Genomic DNA, 12762 nt, shown 5'->3' with positions numbered 1-12762 from the left:
CTGTGTTGCGTGACAACAAGAACAATATTTAGCAAAGGCAGGAATAAAGTAGGTCCCACAAACAACAAACAAGGGGTCAACGAACAGCTCAAACCCGTATGCTGTCTCTATGGGATACAGCCCCAGGGTAAACAGACCACTTTCAGGTTGTGCAAATCAGGGTCACAGTGACTGGGCTCTATCAGAACTGGCAAATACAGGAGTAATTTTTACCACAAATTGGACCACAATTCTTACTTTACATTGTAGTCAAATGTTTGGTACTCGATGATGATCTAATAAAATATCAATCAGGTAGAAACAGTGACAATGCAGGGGGCAGCTCAAACAAATAATCGCAAGGAATTGAAGAAGCCTCTGGAGGAGGGGAGGGAAAAAAAGAGGCGGTGCAGGGGAGTGATTAGACCCTAGATTCAATGTCCCGGGGATTAGAAGGCTGCTCAAATATTCTCTGTAGACTGATGATAATTGTATCTGACATGATACATCTAGCTGGGAAGTCAAGTCACAGCTCTTCTCACTCCCCCAGACTGCCACATCATCAGGCGTGCTAATAAATGAGATTCACACCTCAGTTTGCCAAGTGATCTCAGACCGCTCACATTGCTACAAGCACCTGGAATACAGGAAATGAGTTTTCTCCACAGCCCAAATCGATTAGTGCTGGCGAGAACCTTTCTTATAGGAACATGGATGTGCCATTATCTCCATAGCCCTTTCAACATCTCAGCAAATGTTAAGTGATGAGGACATCAGACTTCCTACCCATACCTCAGCAAAAGTCTGAAGAGAGGCCCATGATTCTTAGACTTTCAAAGTCCCTTCTTACCCTTTCTTCTGTAATGGTGAGATATTCTTCCATGTTTTATGTCTTATGGGCAAGAGATCAGAGTTTTCCAAACTGTATTTCATGAAGTACTAACTCCACTGGATGGTATAAGGTAAAAAGACAAAAAGAGGCTCTGTGGCCAAACAACTTTGTGAAATGTTTCATTGTAAAAATGAATTATAGCTTTCTTTACTGCAGGACTCTGTGGAGTCTATAATCTCCAAATCCCCCAGACTTATTTCATCATAACATCCTGGATTCTGTTTACTTTTGCTGAATATCTCCCAGGATTAGCATTTCCTGAAACCCACTTTGGGAAGTGCCAAGTTGAACCATAAGTTCTCTCAGTAGACTGCAAGTGCCTTCAGAAAAAGGACTTTGTCCTATTCATCTTGATATCCCCAACACCTATAACCATGACTGGCACCTGATAGGGGCTTGATAAGGATTACTGAATAAATACATGAATATGGACATGGGAGCATGTGTGATTCCCAGCGCAAAGGCTATTTGTGACAAAGACTGACGTTAGAATCTTCTCTTGCTGTGACTTTTCAGAGTCTCTATTATAAAGAAAGAGGAATCCACTGGATCCATTAGTGAATATTTTTGTTGACTACAATTTGTATCTCATTTCCATGAGGGCTTGAGATACTTACCCATTGTATTCTACCAGTGGATTGGCCAGAGAATCAGGCTTGCCCAAAAGGGAGGCTGAACACCATTGAGAAGCAGGCAGTTAACCCCCTGGGAGGCAAAAAGCCAGAACAAAAAGTGCTGTAACAAGGTTTTTTTTACCACCAGCCATGTCCTCCCTTCTGCTTGTATCCAAGTAAGCAAAGGTACGTTGGAAATTATAGGAGTAGATGATACCAGGTAGAAGCTAAGCCCAGGCACCTTGTCCTAGGACATTTCAGGTGTTCTCCATCATTCTCGTTAACTTCTAAGGCGGGATCCTATGGTGGATGCAAAAGTCTAAAGGGAAGCCCATGTTTCTTAGACTTTCAAATTCCCTTCTTACTCTTTCCTCTTTAATGGTGAGATATTATTCCATGTCTTATGCCTTACGGATGAAAGATCAGAGTTTTCCAAACTGTATTCCATGGAGCACTAATTCTGCTGTATAGTGTAAGGAAAAAAGACAAAAAGAGGCTCTGTGGTCAAACAACTTGAGGTGATCAGAGAATTAACTGATCACCTCAAGTTGTTTGACCACAGAGCCTCATTTTGTCTTGTTCCCTTATACCATCCAGTGGAATTATAAAGTAAAGAGAAGTGCAACTGGATTTGAAAAACATTGATGCTTTAGTTTCTTGGAATCATCAAACAATTCATTTGATTTCAAGCAAACCAACCCAACATCCCCTCTCCATCCAGTGGTTTTTCATTAAACCAGCTGGAAATTTTTTCAACCCACCATAAATTCAGTGCGTGAGGACAATTGCTGTGTCTCCCCCGAGCTAAAGTTAGCTAAATGTGTTCCTCACTCTGTTCTGGCAGCAACAGCCTGGTTTTCCAATCATCAAGTCAACTGACCAGACTTCTACTTACAGGGATACTTGCTGCCAAACCACTAATTCAACCCTCTGAGACAGCCAGAACTTCAGAGAAGACGATGATAAAGATGCCCAGACTGCAGAAATAAAGGCATTTATCCAACACCAGAGACAGAAGAGTGACAGAAATAGTAGTCTTCATAGCTGCTCAGCCAAGGGGGCCACTTCCTTAAATAGCTGATATAAGATCCAGGACATTGGTATCTGGTAGATAGTAGATCCTCATTCAAAGTTGAGATGAATTGGTTAAAACCCATCTTAGGATTAGAGTAAAAGGGATTGAGTCTCCATCCCCTGCAATATTCATCAACTATGTTTTGCCAAAAAAGAAGGGAGAAAAGTGCTCCCCCTTATCCATTCCAGGTCTGCTCCTCCCATCCAATGGCTTAAGAGTTTACACAGAACACATCCATAAAGGAGCAGACGTACACAATGTCAGGGCCACGCTGGAAATAAATGGTCTCTTTCGCAATTCTGTTCCTCTGCAAACAGACATGTGATTTGGATGATAAAAAATTACTATGGGACAAAGAAATTCTCACCTCTCATATCTACTGAGGGCAAGGTACATGACACCATGGACAACTATCCCAGAAACTGGTTGGACTTTCGGTCTGCCTGGCACCCCTGTTTCCTCTAGGGAACGGCTCCTCTTGGGTTCCATGTGGTGCTACTGGGGCTGCTGATGCCTCTGTTTTTTCCTGCATCCACTCCACCTCCACAGAGGTGAGCACATGACTTGACGCAGGCCAATCTGGGCACATGGGATGTTCCAGGGATAAATCAGACTCCTTTACTAACACCATGATTTTTTATCATTTGGCCAAAATACAGCCAGCAGATCTGCCACCGTTGGACCTACTGCTTACTGTGGTGGTGTTGTGACGTATTTCAGGGCATGCCTTATAGAGTCAGACTGGATTCAAAAACACGGATATCCAGTTATATGACCCAGGCAGGTACTGAAACCCTTTGCCTAAGCTCCTTTGTATGTGAAGTGGGGCAAACAACAATAGTACTTACCTCCTAGGTTTGTGGCAAGGATTAAGTAAATATATAAAAAGCATATAAGGGAGTGCCTAGTGTTCACCACAAACTCAATAAATTATTTGGATAACCAAACTTGGGATTCATTTCCTTAGGTATGCTAGGATGGAAGCCTCTTCAAAGGTGTTTCCCCCATCGATGATTCTATCATCAAAGGTAAAGATGCCCTGATGTGCAACCCCTACTTACTCCACTCTCAATGCACATGGGCTCTGAGTCTGTCTCACAGACAATTACAACCAAGAAAGAGGGTAGAGTTGAGTAAGGGGTAGCAGACACACTGATTCAGAGAGGAGTATCTCCAGCCAACTCCAATTCTCTGCCTTCCTTGAGTGGTTCTGTTTATAGGTGAGATCTGATGTGTCCTGAATTTTTTACTTCTTTCTCTTCATTTTAATCTAAAGCTCTCGCCCAGGTGTTGAGATGACTGACACACAGAATTCCTTAAACATAGACCAGGCCTGGAATCTAATAGAGTTTCTGCCACTGATCTGGTAGCTTTCAGTTTTCCAGCTGGCCTCTGGGTTCTCTGCCCTGGAATTCAGGAACTGGAAAATGTAAACATTGCATTTCCCTCATCTTTAAAATAAGAGGGGAGGGAGGCTGGGCTCTTGTTACTTTCAAATATCCACAAAGTGAGGATGACAGCTCCTCCCCCATGAGGGGGGAACAGGGCACAACCTTCCCTCATTTATCATGGAAATGACACTTTTCTCAATTTGCTTACACCCCAAATCAACTGCAGCTTCTAGAGCTGATCTCAGGGGAGGCAGTTAGAGAAGTTTTCTTTTGCATCAGGATTGGCCACCCCAGTGGGGCAGATGGAAATAATTTTCAGACTTAAGACCTGTCATTAAGTCCCAGGCACCATTATCTTGGCTATTTCTGTCTAGCCAGTATAACCCAGATGCAGATAATATTAAGTCAGACCCATGGTCCATGCCAGTAGCATTACCTCTGCTTCTGGGCTCCCATGTCTAAGGTACTTTGTTCACAGGTAATTGACCCAGATATAACACCCAGCCCTGTCTTCAGTTTCCACTGAAAGCTCAGGCTCAAGGGCATTTATGAAAGTAAAACATTTTACCAATGAGTTAGAGGTCACAGAGATAGGTAAGATTATGTTCCATGAAATATACAGATTAAAATATGTTAGACACTGATAAAGTCTGATGTACTAGATGCTCTGAAAAATCCTGTTGGCCAATTAGTACTCAGCAGCCTAACTCCCTTGTTTCCCTCCATTCACCATCCAGCCTTCCACCTTCTCCCTCTCATTCCCTCTTCCTGCCCCATCCCTCTCAGAAATGGGAGGTCAGAACTTCAAATGCTAGTAGGGATTAGCAGGTATCAGACATATGGGTTGAGAGGTGGGGTGTCAGACCCTAGAGAGGATCCAGCCTAACTCAAGACATTCAGGTTCAAAATACTCTGAAGCACTTATGTCCTACTAAATACGTTCTGCAGGTCTTTTGGCTCCAAAGGCTGCCAGTTTGTGGTCTATCAGCATAGTCTCCCTCTTTGCCACAGCCAGCCAAGACGCAGCAACAATGCCACTAAAACAAGAGCTAGCAAGGGCTCTCTCTTCCCTGCTTCATGTGCATCCTGAAACCTTAACAAAGGTAGATGTCCGTCAGCATAATCAGTCCATATGCTGGATGTGTGAATGTAAGTCCTCCAGGTAACGGGAGAACTTGGGTTCAGAAACTAGACAGCCTGAGCTCACCCTGGGCTCCACTAATCTGCTAGTGTAGTTGTTTATTTATTTATTGTGGAAAAATACATATAACAAAAAATTACCTTTCAAATAGTTTTTTTGTTTGGTTGGTTAGTTGGGTTTTTTGTTTGTTTGTTTGTTTGAGACAGAGTCTCACTCTGTTGCCCAGGCTGGAGAGCAGTGGTGCAATCTCGGCTCACTGCAAGCTCCACCTCCCGAGTTCATGCCATTCTCCTGCCTCAGCCTCCCAAGTAGCTGGGACTACAAGCGTGAGCCACCACGCCCGGCCTCAAATCGTTTTTAAGTGCATGGTTCAGTGGCATAAATACATTCATACTATTGTGCAACCATCACCACCATCTATCTCCAGAACTTTTCACTATTCCACATTGAAACTCTGTACCCATCAAATAATAACTCCCATCCCACCTTCTCCTGGCCCCCGGCAATTACCATCCCACTTTCTGTCTACATGAATTTGACTATTCTAAGTACCTCACGTAAGTGGAATCACAGAACATTTGTCTTTTTGTGTCTGGCTTCTTTTACTTAGCATAAGGTCTTAAAGTTCATCTGTGTTATAGCATGTATCAGAAGATCCTTTATTTTTAAGGCTGAATAATATTCCATTGTAGGTGTAAACTGCATCCTGTTTACCAATGGACATTTGGGTTGTTTCCATCTTTTGGCTATTGGGAATAATGCTGCTATGAACGTTGATGTAAAAATATCTAATCAAGTCCCTGCTTTCAATTCTTTTGTGTATATACCCAGAAATTGAATTGCTAGATCAAATGGTAATTCTATGTTCAATTTTTGGTGGAACCATGCCTGTATATCCTTAAACCTCTGTGTATCACAGAACCTCTCTGAACCTCATCTGTAAAACAGGGATAATAATAGCAATGCCATTTCAGGGTGGTCTGAGAATTAATGCACATAAAGCCTTTGGCTCAAAGACTGGACACATTAATAAATGTTCACTAAGTGTTTGCTTGATGTTTAATCTCTTCGTCCTCTGAATTGAGGGACTCATACTAAAATAATCTCTAAAGTCATTCTCAGCTCCTAAACTCCATGATCCCATCATTAAATTATATTCCTGTTGGGGATGCCAGGAGCTCTCAGAGTATATATTAGAGGAACACCCTCTTCATGATCCCCATAAAAATCCACCCCTGCCAAGAAGGCCCAATTTTCCTAGCTTTCTCCTGGGAATTTGCCAGCACATCCCAGTGTAATCGAACATCTAATTTTTCTTGACACGCCTCCGTTGCTTTCTTTCCACATTTCCTTTCTTAGCTGGCTTTTCCTGCCCACTGAATATCTGCACTTCAAATTATCTTCCCTGGTTGCATTTATGTTCATTCCCCACAAGTTAGTGTCTGTTGGAAGCAACACTTATGAAGTTCTCCAGATTAAGTTTTCATTCCCAAGAGTCCCATATTTTAAATGAGGTTTTCCTCTTCGGCAGAATCACACTGGCAGAGCTACTGCAATTTGGTGAAGTCAGTGGAGTTGGGCTTCTCCCCCTCTTCTGTTTATGTTGGGTTATCACTTGGCCTCATGTTTGGATTCTCATCCTCCCAACATGTATCACATGCCGGTGAGCAACAATGCTCTCCCGTACCATCCCCGTGGATGTTTATAATTCAGCAAATACTCTTTTTAGAAAAGTTAATTAGAGGAAATATGCTTCCAAGTTTTTCTCGACTGGAGCCAGATTCAGCATCCCAGCAGGGAGTGGACTCCCTTCACTGCTTGAAGAAATATTTTCCTTCTCCACGCGATTCCTCTGTCTGTCTTCCCTCGAAATGTGAGTAAAACATTCAACAACTAAAATATCCTCGCTAAATACATGAAGCTGCGCTCTGGTTCAGGCAGCAGTTTAGCCACCAACAAACTGTACATCCTCCCTGAAGCTTTTTCACAGCCAAAGGTAAAAGAGGTTCTCGGGTCAGAAATAAATGGATTTTTCAGATTCTGGGCTAGGAAAAAGAGGCAGCTCAGGTGTTTTTATTTTTATTTTTTTAAAACTTTTATGACTTTGAAGAGCCTCACCTGCCATGTAATAAAAAAGGAAGCAGGGGAACACTGATGCAACCCTGAGGAATCGAATCCACTGAGCCCTGGCACTCTGAGAAGAACCAGGTCCTCTGGAGCTGGTCCACCGACACCATGCCCAAAGGCGAAGATGAGGTAGGGATGTGCCTTAATGCAAAGTCACCCACTTACCCTTGGTGTAAGGATTGCCAGCCCTTATGAAGGGCTCCTTCTTCCTTTATTATTGTCTTTGGGCTGCTCCAGACACCATGGAGGCAAAATTCAAATGAAACACTCACCATCTCTATTGTAAATCATTAAGGAACATCCTACCTGGGCAGGCAGGCTCTAGGTAGATGGAAAGTTTGACCAAAATGAAGGGCAGGGGGGTTTGTGTATCTTAGTTTTTTACTGATCATGAAGGGATGTGCCCATGGCTGAGTTTCCCTTCTATACAGGCTATTGCATTTAGCATCCTCCCCACCTCACCTGGCCTGTTTCATTCTCAGGCATTTGCCAGCTACTTGCCGCGGCAGAGCACCCAGTGCTCAGGTAGAGTTCAGGTGACAGATAACCAGCACAGAAGGGAAGCAGCGAAGGCTCACACATAGCCTGCCCCTATTCAGAGCTGCCCCATTTGGTCATATCTGTACATCTCAGCCTGCCCTTACCTCATGAGGTCTCACCTTACCCCTGGGCTATAGAAGGACAGATGTTCCTATGACGTTCCCATTTCCCTGCCTGCCATCAAGCGGGCTGTTATAAGACAAGCCTGCCATTCCCTCGCTTCTGCCCTTAGCTGGATCTCCATGTCATGTACCAGCCTCATTTGTCCCCAGAAGCCCATTTGACCTGGGGATTGTGGCTTAGAAAATGACATATGAAAACCAAAGAAGCCAGAGCTCCTTCAAAACAAACCCTGTGCATCCCCAGAAACAATCTGCACTTTTAACCTTGGCTTTTTTCTTCTTTCTCACTCTCATCAGAAAGGGAGTGTGTCTACATATGCTGAGTGAGTCAATCTCCTGTGCTTGGATATGCTCTGAAGGGGTATGGCTGTAGGATTTCGTGAAGCAACATTCACCAGAACACCAAGCAAGCCCTGCCTGCTCTTTCTTTCCTTTCCTTTCCTTTCTTTTCTTCTTTCTTTCTTTCTTTCTTTCTTTCTCTTTCTTTCTTTCTTTCTCTCTCTCTCTCTCTCTCCTTCCTTCCTTCTCTCTCTCTTTCCTTGTCTTTCTTTTTCTTTTTCTTTCCCTCTCTTCTTTCTTTCCTGCTCACCTCTGAGGGAGCCCTTTCCAAGGGAAACTTAGCTTTTGCAAGTCAGAGCGAGCAACTCAGAATTGATTCCCTAAGGCAATTTGGTACTTTCAAAATGCTAAAAAGAACAAATAAAATAGGAGCTGGTCCGCTTTCCTGAGACAGTTCAGGCCCACGATTTGGGATGACAAAACCATGTCACAGTCTCAGGGAGGGCCACAGGAGCTCCAGCACCACCAGCCAAGTCCCCAAGATTGTCACTGGAAAAGCACCCCCTTCCAACCCCCCCACCCCAAACACACACACACACACACCCCACACCTCCTGAGACTCCCAGTCCTGCTCCCAGGCAGACCCCAGGAGGAAAATGCTCCCTCCTAGGGTGTCCCGGACGCTACTCACAGTACCTCTTGGCAAGGACGAGATAAGAAGGAGCTGAAGAAAAGTGAGCCCCAACTGCGTCCAGCAACCCAGCTCCATCCTTGCCGCGGCTGGTGCCCGAGCGTCTGCTGGGGAGGGAGAGGAGGGACCCAGGGACGCCGGGGGCAGGCAGCTTTTACAGGGACCTCCCCGAGCCCCAGCTGAGCGGGAGCTCGGGTTTCAGCTCGCCAGGCTCTCCCATCTTCATCTGGGGGGAACCACCTTCAGCCAGAGCGACGTCAACCTAAACCTCTCCTCTCTGCTGCCTTAACCCTTGCGGGGCCCCAGGAGGTGTGGCCTGGAGACCGGGGACGGCGGCTGCGAAGGAAGCTGCGGGGCAGGGAAGCCAGCCCAGGTCCAGGTGGGCTCCCAGTGTTGGATGCTGGGAGGAGGGGCCGCAGGACCCTGGGTGGGAGCGAAGGTACACAGGGCTGCGGGAAGCTCAGGTGAGGCCGGGAGGTCTTCCTACGGGAGGCTGAGACAGGAGCTGGCTGTGCCCGCTCTGACTGCACACGGGGAGCCTGATTAAAAGCCTGGCCTAAAGAGAAGGAGGAGTTGGTGATGGGAGGAGAAAGGGAGCCTTCCTCCACTCCGCACTCAACACCCCTCGTTTATCTCCTTTCTTCTCCGTTTGCTCCAGGTGATTACAGTTCGGAAAGCTTATCTTTTGCAACTATAGGCTACTGGAAAAAGTTTTCCTCTTCCTGTGATCCATGGTGAATTCAGCAACATGAACACAGGCAGGGATGGAGAAGAACACATAAGAACCCTCACTGCCTCCACCGAGAGGGCTCAATTTAGGTACAAGATAGCAAGTGACATCTCGAAGCGAGGAAGAAGGATGTTTTATAAGATAATAGGTTACATTTTTTATAAACTTCTCCGTGCCAGGTACCTTACATGTATTAACTCAACTATTTGCCACAATAAACCTAGCCTCTGTATTTTACAATTAGAGAAACGGAACCATTGAGGATTCAATAACTCATCCAAGGCCACACAGTTAGTGAGGGGCAGAGCCAGAGTTTGAACCCAGGCAGCTTAGGTCCACAGGCTGTATTGTAGTCTTAGCCACTAGGCTATAGAGCTTCTTAGGATGCTGCATATGCAGAATTATATTTAACCATTTGAAAGGGCTTGGCTGTGTCCCCACCCAAACCTCATCTTGACTTGTGGCTCCTATTATCCCCATGTGTCATGGGAAGGACCAGGTGGAGATAATTGAATCATGGGGACAGTTACCTCTACTAAACGTTTTAATTTTATTTTCTAGATATTGGGGAGCCCTGGTGGTTTAGGAGTAGGGGGTGCTGAGCTCAAAGCAACGTCTCAGGAAGAGAAGTCACCCTGGACTATTGATGAAGGCCTGGAGTGAGGATTAAGAAATGGAAGTGGAAGGGAAAAGATAAGGGGAGAAACCTGAGGAATAGAATCTGTAAGGCTCAGGACAGATCAGAAGGTCAGGAGGCCGGACACAGGTGCTCTACTAGAAAGAATTTCTGAACTCCAGCCCTGCTTCTGGGGGCCTAAAGTGACTGGAAGCAAGAACTCAGCAGGCCTGTGTTCTAACTGTTGATTACCACTTACTGGCTGTGTGACCTTAAGCAAGTTAAGTAACTCTCTGAAACTCAGTCTTCACATCTGTAAAATGGAAAGAATAATCAAACCTACTTTGTAGATCACTGGAAGAATTTAATAAAATTATGCATGTAAGGCCCATAGCACAGAGCCTACCACATACTAAGTGCACAATAAATATTAATCATTATCTCTATTATCTGTCCTGAGACTGCCCCCAAGAACATCCCATGGTATGAGTCTTGTTCCTACACTCAACTTCCATATTGAGGTGAAATCAGTTTAAAATAAGCACCAAGAGTAGCCTTAAACAGGAGCAGAATACCAGAGGGCAGCATATACCTAAGAAGTAGAGGGCAGAAGTTAGAAGAAGAGAAGTTCACCTTGTTGCTGGCCAACCAATACTGGTCCGATGGTGATAGGAGGGGGAAGAAGATGACTTAGTTTCCAAATAACTGTAGGCATAAGAGCCTCTCGGGCGTCTGTTTCAACTCCAGCTGACAGCACTACTTCCTTTTTCCTTTCATCTCCCGGGTCCCCATCTCCCAACCCCCACCGCACACACCTTCCTGAGTCAATACCAAGCAGCCTCATCCCTACATGAATTGCATCCCCCTGACAGGATGGGGCTCTAGGTGATGAACCTGAAGGGTAGCAGTATATACCACCCCCAAATATGCCCCTTTGGCATAAGGATTATTTTGAGCTGAAAGCAGTTAAGAAGAAGTAGATACGAGAAGAGGTCTCCACCTCCCCTCTCTACCAGGACGGACAGAAGTTAATCACTGGAGACAACCCTAGACCCTTATCAGCCCAGAGGAATCTACATAGCAAAACTTACTAAGTAGTCTTATCTCCCATTAGTACCCCCACTTATTTATCTTCCCATAATTTGCTACCCGTAGAAGCTCAAAGGCCTGTTTCGTTGTCTTGCCACTTCTCTGTGAATTTATTGTTCTTTTTTAAAATGCAATATAAACCCAAATTCTAACCATCCCTTTGAGTTACTTCTCACTAGGTACCTCCACGTGTAAGCACCATGCACAAGCTAATAAATTTTTGTTTGTTTTTCTCTTGTTAATCTGTTTTTTTGTTGTTTTTCTGTTTGTTTATTTGTTTGTCATTCTAATTTACAGGGCCCCAGCCAAGGAATCTAAGATGAGTAGCGAAGAAAGATTATTTTTCCTTCCCAACAAACCGGTTTGGCTACTTGCTAAGGAAGTCCCTGGTAGTAGGTCTTTAGTTCTCTAGGTTCGGGGGTCTGGGAACAGAGGCCCTTATTCTGTTTCTGGAATCCCCTTCAAGAGTTGATTTGCCAGTTTGTTGTCAGTAATTTGGGTTTGTAAATTTCCTAGAGCTGAGGAACCTGGAAAGAAACTCTCAAAAAGATGCTCTGCAAAGGTGGAGGATGTATTTTTTCTGGAGAAGTCAAAGCAGTAATCAGATATTACCTTGTTGAACTGCACAATAATCCCAGGGCTAGAAGAGAAAGAGGAGAACTGTTACTACGATACAGAAAAGTCAGTAGTTTACCGAGGACATTCAGCACTACACAAATTTCTAGTTTCTACACAAGTTTACCTTTCTGTCCCCATTATGGTCAATTCTATTTTCATATTGATAGAGTTTAGTATTGTTCTAAATCAAGCGTTCTTAATCTGGAAGCTCCTGGTTGAGATAGGGTTTTTTGAGGGACTTTGAATCTTCCAAAATCATATGCAAATTTTTGCATGCATGCTTTTGAATAAGAGGGAGCCATAGCCTTCTCATTTGCAAACTTGCAACTTTTTTAGAATTACTAATCTTCATAAGTTGAAATTGAAAAATGGACCAAATATTTCTGAGATTTGGGGAAAGTGATTTTGTGAATATATACAGTCGTTGAGTCTAGGCTATAAACTGCACAGTGGACATTTGGAGGACCCTCTCACCTCCTCCTCACCTTTAAAAAAATATTTCTGACTTAAGAGCACTTGCTCTGGGCCACACTGACTAATGGTGAATGCAGATGGACCACTCGCTACGTGCATACACCTGGGCATATTATTTCACCTATGATGGCCTTGGTTTCCTCATCTGTTAAGTCTGAAGAACAGTACCTGTCCCCATAGGGCTAGAGTAAGGAGCTCAAAACAGTGCCTAAAATATACTAAGATCTCAGTAAATGTTAGCTATTTCTACGATGCTTATCTCCCCCTCTGCCCTCACCTCCTACCACTGCTTGCTTCAGGGGAGAATAAATCACAAGAAAGGCTGTGTATGAAAAAGACAAAGTGGCGTGCTGGGAGGTAGGGCATGATACCTGGGATTAAGAA

At 44.4% G+C, this 12762-nt stretch overlaps 1 protein-coding gene across 3 annotated transcripts in view; it reads right to left on the bottom strand.

The window, feature by feature from the left end:
- Nucleotides 1–9368, bottom strand: part of PAMR1 (peptidase domain containing associated with muscle regeneration 1) — a 97858-nt gene extending 88490 nt beyond the window's left edge. The window contains exon 1 of one of the 3 annotated variants that reach the window (XM_033207909.1): nt 8857–9368. In XM_033207909.1, coding sequence (XP_033063800.1) covers nt 8857–8929 — 73 coding nt within the window. In that variant the 5' untranslated portion in view covers nt 8930–9368. Of the gene's footprint in view, nt 1–1488; nt 1546–8856 lie in introns of those variants that run through there. The other 2 variants (XM_033207908.1, XM_033207910.1) reach the window with 2 other exon arrangements.
- Between the last annotated feature and the right edge of the window lie 3394 nt (nt 9369–12762).

Source organism: Trachypithecus francoisi, unplaced genomic scaffold (genome assembly GCF_009764315.1).
Source record: "Trachypithecus francoisi isolate TF-2019V2 unplaced genomic scaffold, Tfra_2.0 Lachesis_group8, whole genome shotgun sequence".
Lineage (NCBI taxonomy): Eukaryota > Metazoa > Chordata > Mammalia > Primates > Cercopithecidae > Trachypithecus > Trachypithecus francoisi.
The sequence above is the reverse complement of the archived record's forward strand: the minus strand, read 5'-3'. Positions and strand labels throughout refer to the sequence as shown.